Raw genomic sequence first — 10,283 nt, forward strand, 5'->3', positions numbered from 1 at the left:
TCCGCCCCCAGGGCGCGCTTTGCTTTGACAGGACCTCTCAGGCTACATTCATGAATTCTGTCTGGAAAAGGTGACTTGGGACATCCACCCACTTCCGTACAATGAGATTACCTGAGAATCTGGGGAGTCCAGCTCCCGCCCCGGAGCTCCTGGAGAGATGGCGGTATATGAGGCACTTCCGGCCTCCGAACGCTGGGGGGCGCTGTGAACTCTCGGTGACCTCCCGAGCACCGGAACACAGGGCGCAGACACAGTCCTAGTTTTAAACCGGCTTCCCACGTGTGAGTAGCATCGGCAAGTTTTTCGAGAAAAATGCCCAAATTGAAGGTGGCCCGCGGGGCCCGGAATCAGGAGAAGCATGCACCTCTGGCCGAGCAGATTCTGGCTGGGAATGCAGTGCGCGCGGGGACCCGAGACAAGCGGCGGGGACGCGGGGTTGAAGAGGAGGAAGAGTATGTTGGACCCCGGCTGAGCAGACGCATTTTGCAGCAAGCCAGGCAACAGCAGGAGGAGCTCGAGACTGAACACGGGACTGCAGACCAGCCTGCAAAGCCACGGGAACGCGCCACGCGGCTGGGTGAGTGACACGGGCTGGAGTGGTGGCATGGGCCGGACTAGCTCAGTCCATCCGGATACGGGTTTGGAATTACAAAGAGGAGGCAGTTTTTCCTTCCCGCGTGGTCCTTCACTTCAACGCGTACCTTCTGGAACCTACCTCAGAGTTCCAACAGGAAGTAATCACTCACACCAAGTTCCAGTATTTATTCTCTGGGCTTGTGAAGTATGACTGTGTTTCCTGTGCAATGCTTTGAACTGTGTTAAGAGTTCAGGCAGTTCTAAGCCGGGCGGTGGTGGCACACACATTTAGTCCCAGCACTCGGGAGGCAGAGGCAGGCTGATCTCTGTGAGTTCGATCCACAGAGAAACACTGTCTTGAAACCCCCCCCCCCAATAAAAAAGAGTTTAGGCAGTTCTGATACCGAAATAAACAATGTACTCGTCCTTGCTTTTAGCACCGGAAGTCTACCCCAAGGCAGAGAATATTAAATAGAGTAACATATTCCAGCAATGAGCAGCGGTGCTCGCCTGTAATCCCAGCAGGTGAGAAGCTGAGGCAGAAGAAGGCCCTCGTGGACTACATAGTAAGGTCCAGATCAGCCTGATATACATGGTATACCTCTATCGATCGAGACAGTAAAAGAAAATGAATATATTCCTATTCAAAACAACAACAACAAACCCGCCATTAATTCAACAGGCCAGGCACCCCAGTTTTGTGCCCTGCCGACTAAGATATAAAAAACATGGGAAATGTTCCATTAACCGAGGCAGGAAAACAGTTTAGAATCGAGTGGGGGTGGGCGGCAGAGATGAGTGGGAAAGTACCTGATACTTGTCTCATTGGGAAGGTTGACCTCCAGTTTCTTAGTCTTGCCTTCTTATTCTAAAAGCAGTATTGAGATGATTGAATATGGCTTTAGGGCCATAGTAGCTTTACTTCCTTGTTTTGAGGTAGGGTCTCATTCCCAGGATGGCCTCAAACTCTGTATGTAGGTGAGGATGACCTTGAACTACTGATTTTTGCCTCTGTTTTTCCAACTGATGGCAATATAGATATTTGACACCACACCTGCCCTTAAATTTTTGTTTTTAAATTACGATACTGTGTCTCCTTAAGTTACTCATGCGGGACTTGAACTTGCTCTGTGACCAGAGCAGGCCTGAGTTTTAGGTTTTCCTGTGTTGCTGTCTGCAGATTCCGGTTTGAAACCATGCATTTGATGACTACTCCCAGCTTTTTCTCTCAGACATAGTTCTTTCAGTAAACTAACATCCCTATATCCACCTGTCTACCTGACATCTCACTGCTTGCTCCATGGAGTCTCTTAGCACATTAGCCTCCCCTTGCTCAAGGCTCCTCTTTCTCATTCTACATCAGGTTTGTCAGTAAACCCTGATGATTTGTGTCTTCAGGATATATCCACTTCCTTAGCTTGGAACATCCTCCTGTTTGAGTTCCCTTGAATCACTGTGGGAGCATCATCATTTACTGTTCTCTAACGTCTGTAATCCATTCGTCAGCTAGTGATCAGTGACAACCTGTTGGGTCCACCTCTGCTGACCAGATGCTAGGGAGGTGATGAGAAAATTCAGTTGGTGAAATACATGCTTTGGAAGCAAGAGCCCCTGACCTCAATACACAGCAGCTCGTAATCCCAGAACTAGGGGGTTGAAGACAGATTTCCTGGTCTACATAGTGAGCTCCAATCAGCCAGAGCTACACAGAGAAACCCTGTCTCGAAAAACAAACCAAAAAAAGGCACTTATTTTTTCAGAAAGACGAGAGTTTGGTTCCAAGTATTCACATGCCAGACCACTGCTATCTATAACTCCAATTCCAAGGGCTCATATGCCCTCTTCTGACCTCTTTGGGCACCAGGGACATTTATGACTCACAGGCATACACATAAAATAGTGTATATAAGTCTAAAACAAAATTAAAAAAAAAAACCAACAAAACATGGGTCTCGCTGGACATGCTCTGCGTACTCTCCTGAGCTATGTGTACCCTTAGTCCAATTCTGTTGCAAATGACCTGTTGTTATATAATATTTCAACTCCTTTGGTTTGTTAGACTCTTCCAGGGTCTTTGCCAGCTATGTGTGGTGTTTCAAAAGTCAGCCAGGTGTATTGGCACGTGACTTTAAATCTGAGCACTAAGGAAGCAGAGGCAGACAGATTTCTGTGAGCTTGAGCAAGTTCCATACCAGCCAAGGTTACATGGTCAGACCCTTGTCTCTCAAAAACAACAACAAAAACAAACAAACCAAGAGTTCAGTGTTAGAATTACAAACATGGACCACACTGTCTAACACTTGGGAGGTAGAGACAGAAGAACAGCCTCAGGGCAACACATAGACTAATAGAAATGGGTTAATTTCAATTAAAAAGCTAAGCAGAAACAAGCCTAAAGCTAAGGCCAAACATTCATAATTAGTAGTAAGACTATGTCATGATTTGGGCTCTGGCAGTCCCAAGAAAGCCTGCTGCTCCGAGTCTGTAACTTCACATGTATATATTGGTTGATTAGAAACCAAATACCGCTGCCTAGCCTTGGGGCCTTCCCGGTTGGATGTACTTTTCCTTTGTGGTCCTATGGTCCTATTTCTGGCTCTGGCTTCTTAATGCCCAACAGTAATATTAAAGTCCTTTTCTAGGATATGAGACACACACTTCTTCCCAAATTGCCCATTCAAAGCCTCATCACCCTCTGCAGTAATCTAAGTGCTTGTGTTGCACCCTGCCTCCACCATGGTTTTAGTTTTAGTACATGATGTAGCTCTGTTGTGCAAGAGGCATAGTGGGGAAGAAGGGAAGGTTAGGACGCGAACTGCCTGCTATGGGCACATCACTTTTCTGTCCCGGTTTGACCTGGGTACAGGGATAGTGCCCACTTCTTGAGGTTGCCTGGACTAACCAGGTTCCATGTGTGTACTATAGGACGGATCCTTCTAGATCACTGGAGACAGCGTGTCAACCATTATTTATTAGCATCACTCTGTTTCGCGTGTTGTATTTTATTGCTCAAGATTCCAAGTCTCTGGGGACAGAAAGATAGTTTGTAACTCTCTGTTCCTTCCTTGTGCACATGTGTATCTCCAGCACCCTGGGCATGCAGTCCATGGCAGAAGTGGACTGACTCAGAAGCCCCATGCTTATCATTTTGTCTTCCCTCTTTAGGTCTGGGAGTGCCCCAGGATGGAACCGACGATGAGGATGAGGAATGGCCCACCCTGGAAAAGGCAGCCAAAATGACCGGAGTGGACCACCAAGCAGAGGTGGTTGTGGACCCTGAAGATGAATGGGCCATTGAAATATTCATGAATAAGAACCCTCCTATGAGGTAGGACTTAAGAGTTGGGACAGTAGATCCTGGTAGAAAGTTCCCACAAGCTAGTTCCCTGGCCAGCTTTTGGTCTGAGTATTGCCAGCTACAGAATACCATCTTGGCCAAACCTTCTAAGTGGGCCTGACCCAGACTCCAGATAGCTCCTCTTTTGTCCATCTGATGGAGAACTTCCTGGATTACCCAGTTTGCTCTTGGCATGTTACTCTCAGACCTTAGGCTCCCTTTAATCCAGGGCTTTTGGTCTCAGCCCTGGCATTTGGGCTGAGTGGAAGCTAGAACCTAAGGATCTTCTGCAGCTGTTGCTGACATCTCCCCTCTAGTTTAAATGCTGCTTCTAAAACATGCAGGTGTTTCAGCTGTCTGTGGTCAAATTCTTGGGTAGATGTGTGGGGGGGGGGAATAAGTTTAGGGCAAAGGGCCCTCATCTAGTTTATTCTGACTCTGCATAATGAATGTGTGGCCGTTCTCAGTTCTTCCGAGTGTGGTACAGTCCGTCTCTTATCACGAATGTGAAGTGGGGACTATGGCTTGAGTGTGTAAAATGCTGAGAAGAGCCCTCCCAGATGGATTCTGACAGCTCTACTAGAGTTCACAAAGTGTGGAACTGGTTCATGTTCCTATCCCCAGAGGGCTCCCGGGCCCACCTCATATCTGCTCTTTCATGATTCCGACAAACTTAGCAGATTGGGTTTCTTCGATCCGCTGTAAGTGACAAGAGAGTAGAAAGGGGGCTCTGAGTTTCTGGACTCTTGGTGCTGGCATCTTCAGAACCAGGGCAAGGTCTTTGGGAACACAGCCATCAGAACATGTAAACTATGGCCCATGGGAGGGACTGTGAAACACTGTCAGATGGTATAACCTGGGGCACATGGAAGAGACTGTGAAGCACCCAAACTAGAGGTTGAAATTTCACCTTGTCCCCAATAATGCCTTAAAACCTTATTTGGGTTGTTTACCTCTGAGTTTCAGGCCTCTGTCTGTGTCTGGAAATAAAAGCATTGCCCATCAGACGCAGCGGTGGCACATGCCTCAATCCCAGCACTCTGAAGGCAGAGGCAGCTGCATCTCTTGAGTTCAAGGCCAGCCTGGTCTACAGAGCTAGTTCAAGGACAACCAGGGCTAGCCAGAGAAACCCTGTCTTGAAAAAAAAAAAAAGCAGGCAGCCTTCTGCCAACATCTACTGCAGACCATAGGACACAGATCTGGAAGTCTGAACAATGTTGCCTGGAGGCTAGAACCCAGGGCCTCATCTAAGCTAATCACTGAGTGACACCTCCAACTGAGGGGCAACTTTTAAGTATGTATCAGTGACCTTAAAGATGCCATGAGCAAGACTATAACCTGCTATGATGGTAATAATGTTAAAATTTTCTTTCTTCGATTTACTTCATTTATATGGGTATTTTTCCTGTATGTATGTATGTATGTATGTATGTATGTATGTATGTATGTCATGTGCATTCTTAGTGCCCATGAAAGTCCGAAGAATATGAGAACAGGAGTCACATCCACTGTGCAGATAATGGGAACTGAACCCAGGTCCTCTGCAAAAACAGTAAGTGCGATTAACCACTGAGCTGTCTCTCTAGCCTCAGGCTATGGTAATTTTGAATCCTCATTTGATGGCTTCTATTTAAAGAGGCTGAAAAGGTGAGGCAGCAAAATGGCCAGGCAGGTGAAGTGCTTCCTGCCTGACTGACCTGAGTTCAATCCCCAGAGCTCACTTCAAGGTGGAAGGAAAACTCAGCTCCATAGAGTGGTCTTCTGACTTCCACATGAGCACACAGCAATAATAATCAAGCTGGAGAGATGGCTCAGTAGTTAAGAGCACTGTCTGCTCTTCCAGAGGTCCCGAGTTCAATTCCTAGCAACCACATGGTGGCTCACAACCATCTGTAATGAGATCTGGTGCACTCTTCTGGCCTGTGGGCATACATGCAGGCAGAATACTATACATAATAAATAAATTTAAAAGAAAAAAAATAATCAAGTTTAAGGAGCAATTGAAAGAGGCTGAGGAGGATGCAGTTGGTCTTAGGACTATTTCTGTGAGTGGGGAGAAGGTGGTGATGTAGTCTCCTCAAAGAATGAAGCCACCTGGAGTCTTAGCAAGGGATGGAGATGTGTGGCGTACCCACGAGGCCAGAGCTCCAGTTTGTACTCTTGATAGTGCTCACCATTCTGCCAGCAGTTTTAGGTGTGTTTGAAGTAGGCAGCCTTGGATGCACACTGACTCTAGACTGATAGTACCAAGTGCTGCACGTGCAGGCTTTCATTTTATCCTTTAGTTGACTGGACAAAGTATTCCTAGTACTGTCACCGCTTTATAGCTAGGAAACTGAGGCACAGAGGAGTAAAGTGACAGGCCCAAGATCATACAGGGGAGAGAAGAGTGACACCTGAGCAGAACTGACATCAGTCCAAGGACCTAACCTCCACTCCACTGCTAGCTTTGTCTTCAATGCGGTGACATTCAGGTTCTTCACTGTCTGCAGTAATTTGTGAAGTTTGTCGTCATCCAGAGGAGTTGTAAGTTGGTTGCTTATAGCAGCATTTATGCTAAAACTGGAACAATATCACAGACTAGAGTGACCCCTGTGCAAGGGTGACATGCTAGTTTGTGCAGCATTCCTGATTTGTTTGGGGACTGTTTTGTGGCTCCTTTTTTCCTCTGAGACAGTGTCTTACTACGGAGTCCTGGCTGACCTGGAATTCCCTATGAAGACCACCACACTGGCCTTAACCTCACAGAGATCTGCCCAAGTGTTGGCCTTAAAGGCTCGTGCCACTATGGCTGGCTGGCTGTCTTCTGTCTGTCCTTCCTTCCTTTCATGAACAGGGTGAGGGGACTTTAGAGCTTCCTGGAGAGTGACCCTAGTTCTTCACCCTTGTCCCCTCTGTCTCCATAGGCGCACACTGGCTGACATCATCATGGAGAAGCTGACAGAGAAGCAGACAGAGGTGGAGACGGTCATGTCAGAGGTGTCGGGCTTCCCTATGCCTCAACTGGACCCCCGGGTCCTGGAGGTCTACAGAGGAGTCCGGGAGGTAAGGACTGTGAGGGCATGTGTGGTGGGGTATCCTAACAGGAAGCCTCTCACACATGGCACCCGACGAGTGAGCCATGGTGGCCAGGACAGAAAAGGACTGAGGCAGAACCAGTGGGCTCAGGGTCTAGTCACTAAATTCTGGTCACCTGAGAAATGAGCCTTTTTGGGTTGCTCTGAAGATAAGTGAGGCCGCGCATGAAAACGCAGGGACGGGGCCAGGACCTCAACCGTGGGTGCTGATGGCTCTGCCTCCTCCATCTCCAGGTGTTATCCAAGTACCGAAGTGGGAAACTGCCCAAGGCTTTTAAGATCATCCCTGCACTGTCCAACTGGGAGCAAATCCTCTATGTCACTGAGCCTGAGGCCTGGACTGCAGCTGCTATGTATCAAGCCACCAGGTAGTGTAGATGGTCTAGGGCGGCTGATCTGTGGTGCAGGGTGTGGTGAGTAGACTCTGCCTCCCTCAGCCATGTCATTGGCCAGCCCATGGCTCTCTCCCTTGGACTTGTTCCTACTACTCCCTTAACTTCTCCTCCTGTGTTTTCAGGACAAAGTCCTGTGGTAGACTTCCATGGGAAGGGCCTACATAGCTTCCAGGATACAGCCCTGGTGTGAGAGAAGAGTAGCTCGAGAATTCTGAGAATTCTCCGGTGACCTCAGGTCCCTCATGGTGGAGAAAGGAGAGTAGCCAGCCAAAAACTGGACTGGGAAAGAAGCTCGAGGTGCCTCGCTTAAATAATGCACAAAAGGCCATGGGGCTAAGCAACAGCACTGTCTGAAATACACTAGGGGCCAGGCAATGGTGGTGCACACTTTGAATCCCAGTACTCAGGAGGCAGAGGCAGGTGGATTTCTGTGAGTTCTAGGCCAGCCTGCTCTGCACAGTGAGTTCCAGTAGAGTCAGGACTACACACAGAGAAACCCTATCTCGAAAAACCAACAAAAGAAAAATGCTAGGTCTGGAGAGGTGGCTCAGTGGTTAAGAGCACTTGTTCTTCTAGAAGACCTGGGTTCAATTCCCAGCACCCACGTGGAGGCTTTCAACCATCTCTAGCTCTAGGAAATCCGATGGGTACCAGGAACATATATGGTGCACAGACCTACTTGCAGGCAAAGTAGCTCCTCTTTAAGCTGACCTGGGTGTGGTGTGCATACTGTTATTCTTTTGTTTAAATTAGAAATGAAGAAGAGGCACAAGATGAGACATGAGACTAAGATGTATTACCCAGTTTATTATAAGCCCGGTAGAGTAGAGACTAAGAAAGAAGAGGAACGGGGTTAATGGCTGACCGCCATGACCGGTTGCCATAGAGAGGCAGAGAGAGCAGAAGAGAAGAGAAGAGAGTGTAAGTGGGCAGGGTCTGTCTTTTAAAGGGTTCCTCTATACCACCTGCGTGCAGACTTAGTTCCCATGGAACCCTGGGCTTACCAGGGTACTGCCTGAGTGGATTCTGCCAGGTGACAGAGGCAGGCCAGCATAATGCCTGAACCTTTCACATACCACTTCACATACCCCTCTCTGAAGTGATGTCCCCATATCTTACTCTAAAACCTCTCTCATGCATGGTGATACTTAAAAGGCCAGGGCCAGACTCTTGTGACTTGCAAACTCCCACCTTGCTAGGATTTTTGCCTCTAATCTGAGAGAACGGATGGCTCAGCGCTTCTACAACCTTGTCCTGCTTCCCCGAGTACGAGATGACATCGCAGAGTACAAACGACTCAACTTTCACCTCTACATGGCACTCAAGAAAGCCCTCTTCAAACCTGGAGCCTGGTTCAAAGGTAAAAACCCAGAATTAGGAGAGAAAGGAAGGGTCAGTACTCTGCTTGGCAACTGGCTATCTCCACTGTTGGTCCTTAGATGATGGGGTTGCTGGGTACTAAAAGTCCCTGTATATGACTCTGCCTAGGAATCCTGATCCCATTGTGCGAGTCTGGCACATGTACCCTCCGAGAAGCCATCATCGTGGGCAGCATCATCACCAAGTGCTCCATCCCTGTGTTGCACTCCAGGTAGTGTTGGTGAGGTCGGTGGAGAGTCATGTAGTAGAGAGGCCAGAACTTTGGCAGGAGGGCAAGAAGGGAGAATGAGCTATGATTACCTAGAGTCTGTGGCTATTTAAACCAGCAGGTATATGATTTCCTCCAGTAGAATAGAAGCCTTCGAGGGCAGGATCCAAAGACCTGGCACACAGTAGGTGTTCAGTAAATAGTTGTTGAATGACGGCATGAATGAATGGATACCTAGAAAAAGGTGTGAAAAATGGTGGAGTGGTGAGACATTTAGACACACCCTATCGAGTTGAATGCAGGGATTGTTTGCTATCCCGGCCAGAGGCAGAAGTGTGAGATGGATGTAGACAGGCGGTAAAGAGAATCAATCCCAGGAGTGTACTAATGAGGAGATGCGGGGACACCTTGGGAATGCTCTAGGTTAGGGTGAGTCTGGGGAGACACTTTGTCCAGAATCTCTCCACTAGTCCTTAACTCCAGCTTCCCTCCTAGTGCGGCCATGCTGAAGATTGCCGAGATGGAATACAGTGGCGCTAACAGCATTTTCCTGCGCCTGCTGTTAGATAAGAAGTATGCGTTGCCATACCGGGTGCTAGACGCCCTGGTCTTCCATTTTCTGGGCTTCCGGACGGAGAAGCGCCAGCTGCCTGTGCTCTGGCACCAGTGCCTCCTGACATTGGCACAACGCTACAAGGCCGACTTGGCCACGGACCAGAAGGAGGCCCTCCTGGAACTGCTTCGACTGCAGCCCCACCCACAGTTGTCTCCGGAAATCAGACGTGAGCTCCAGAGTGCAGTCCCCAGAGATGTAGAAGATGTTCCTGTCACCATGGAATGACAGCGCTCACCTGTCTTGGTCCAGGGAGGATAGGAGGACACCAGGAGCCCAGTTGGTGACCAACGATCTAGTTAAAGACCTAGGTTAAGGCACCGAAGGCTTACGACAGCATCTGTGTGTGGCTCTAGTCCTGGGCAGGAGGATTGATCTGGTTGGCTTTCTCTGCCATTCTAGGCTTTGGTCCCTGTTCACTTCTGGAAGCTAACTGGAGTTACCTGATGTCAGCACTCCCTCAACCCAGCCGGTACTTGGTATTAGGGCTGCTCTCTCCAGTTACTGTGTCAGTTCACTGGGGTGTGGATAAAACAGAGTTGGTTATTTATTGAAGCTCTGTGTTTTGGTTCAGTCCCTGGAGGTTCCTGCCTCCCCTGTGGCTAGAGGTGAGAGTCATTCATGGTTCTTTCTGTTCCCAGTTCAGAGGAGTGGCTTCTTAGTGTCCATAGAACCCTCACCCTGTTCCTCACAACGG

The 10,283-nt window shown here is 48.5% G+C and overlaps 1 protein-coding gene and 1 non-coding gene across 2 annotated transcripts; both read left to right on the forward strand.

Annotated features, from left to right (window-relative positions):
- The first annotated feature begins 216 nt into the window (after window positions 1–216).
- LOC100772765 (bystin) lies at window positions 217–10,141 on the forward strand. Its single transcript, XM_027394475.2, has 7 exons — window positions 217–577; window positions 3,742–3,904; window positions 6,820–6,958; window positions 7,225–7,358; window positions 8,585–8,745; window positions 8,874–8,976; window positions 9,469–10,141. Exons 1-7 carry the CDS (start codon window positions 313–315, stop codon window positions 9,812–9,814), a joined length of 1,311 nt encoding a protein of 436 aa, XP_027250276.1. The 5' UTR covers window positions 217–312; the 3' UTR covers window positions 9,815–10,141.
- On the forward strand, window positions 6,449–6,550 carry LOC113833404. The gene has a single exon (XR_003481052.1). It is a non-coding gene; the product is annotated as a U6 spliceosomal RNA (small nuclear RNA).
- Window positions 10,142–10,283: the final 142 nt, after the last annotated feature.

Source organism: Cricetulus griseus (assembly GCF_003668045.3).
Source record: "Cricetulus griseus strain 17A/GY chromosome 1 unlocalized genomic scaffold, alternate assembly CriGri-PICRH-1.0 chr1_0, whole genome shotgun sequence".
Classification (NCBI taxonomy): domain Eukaryota; kingdom Metazoa; phylum Chordata; class Mammalia; order Rodentia; family Cricetidae; genus Cricetulus; species Cricetulus griseus.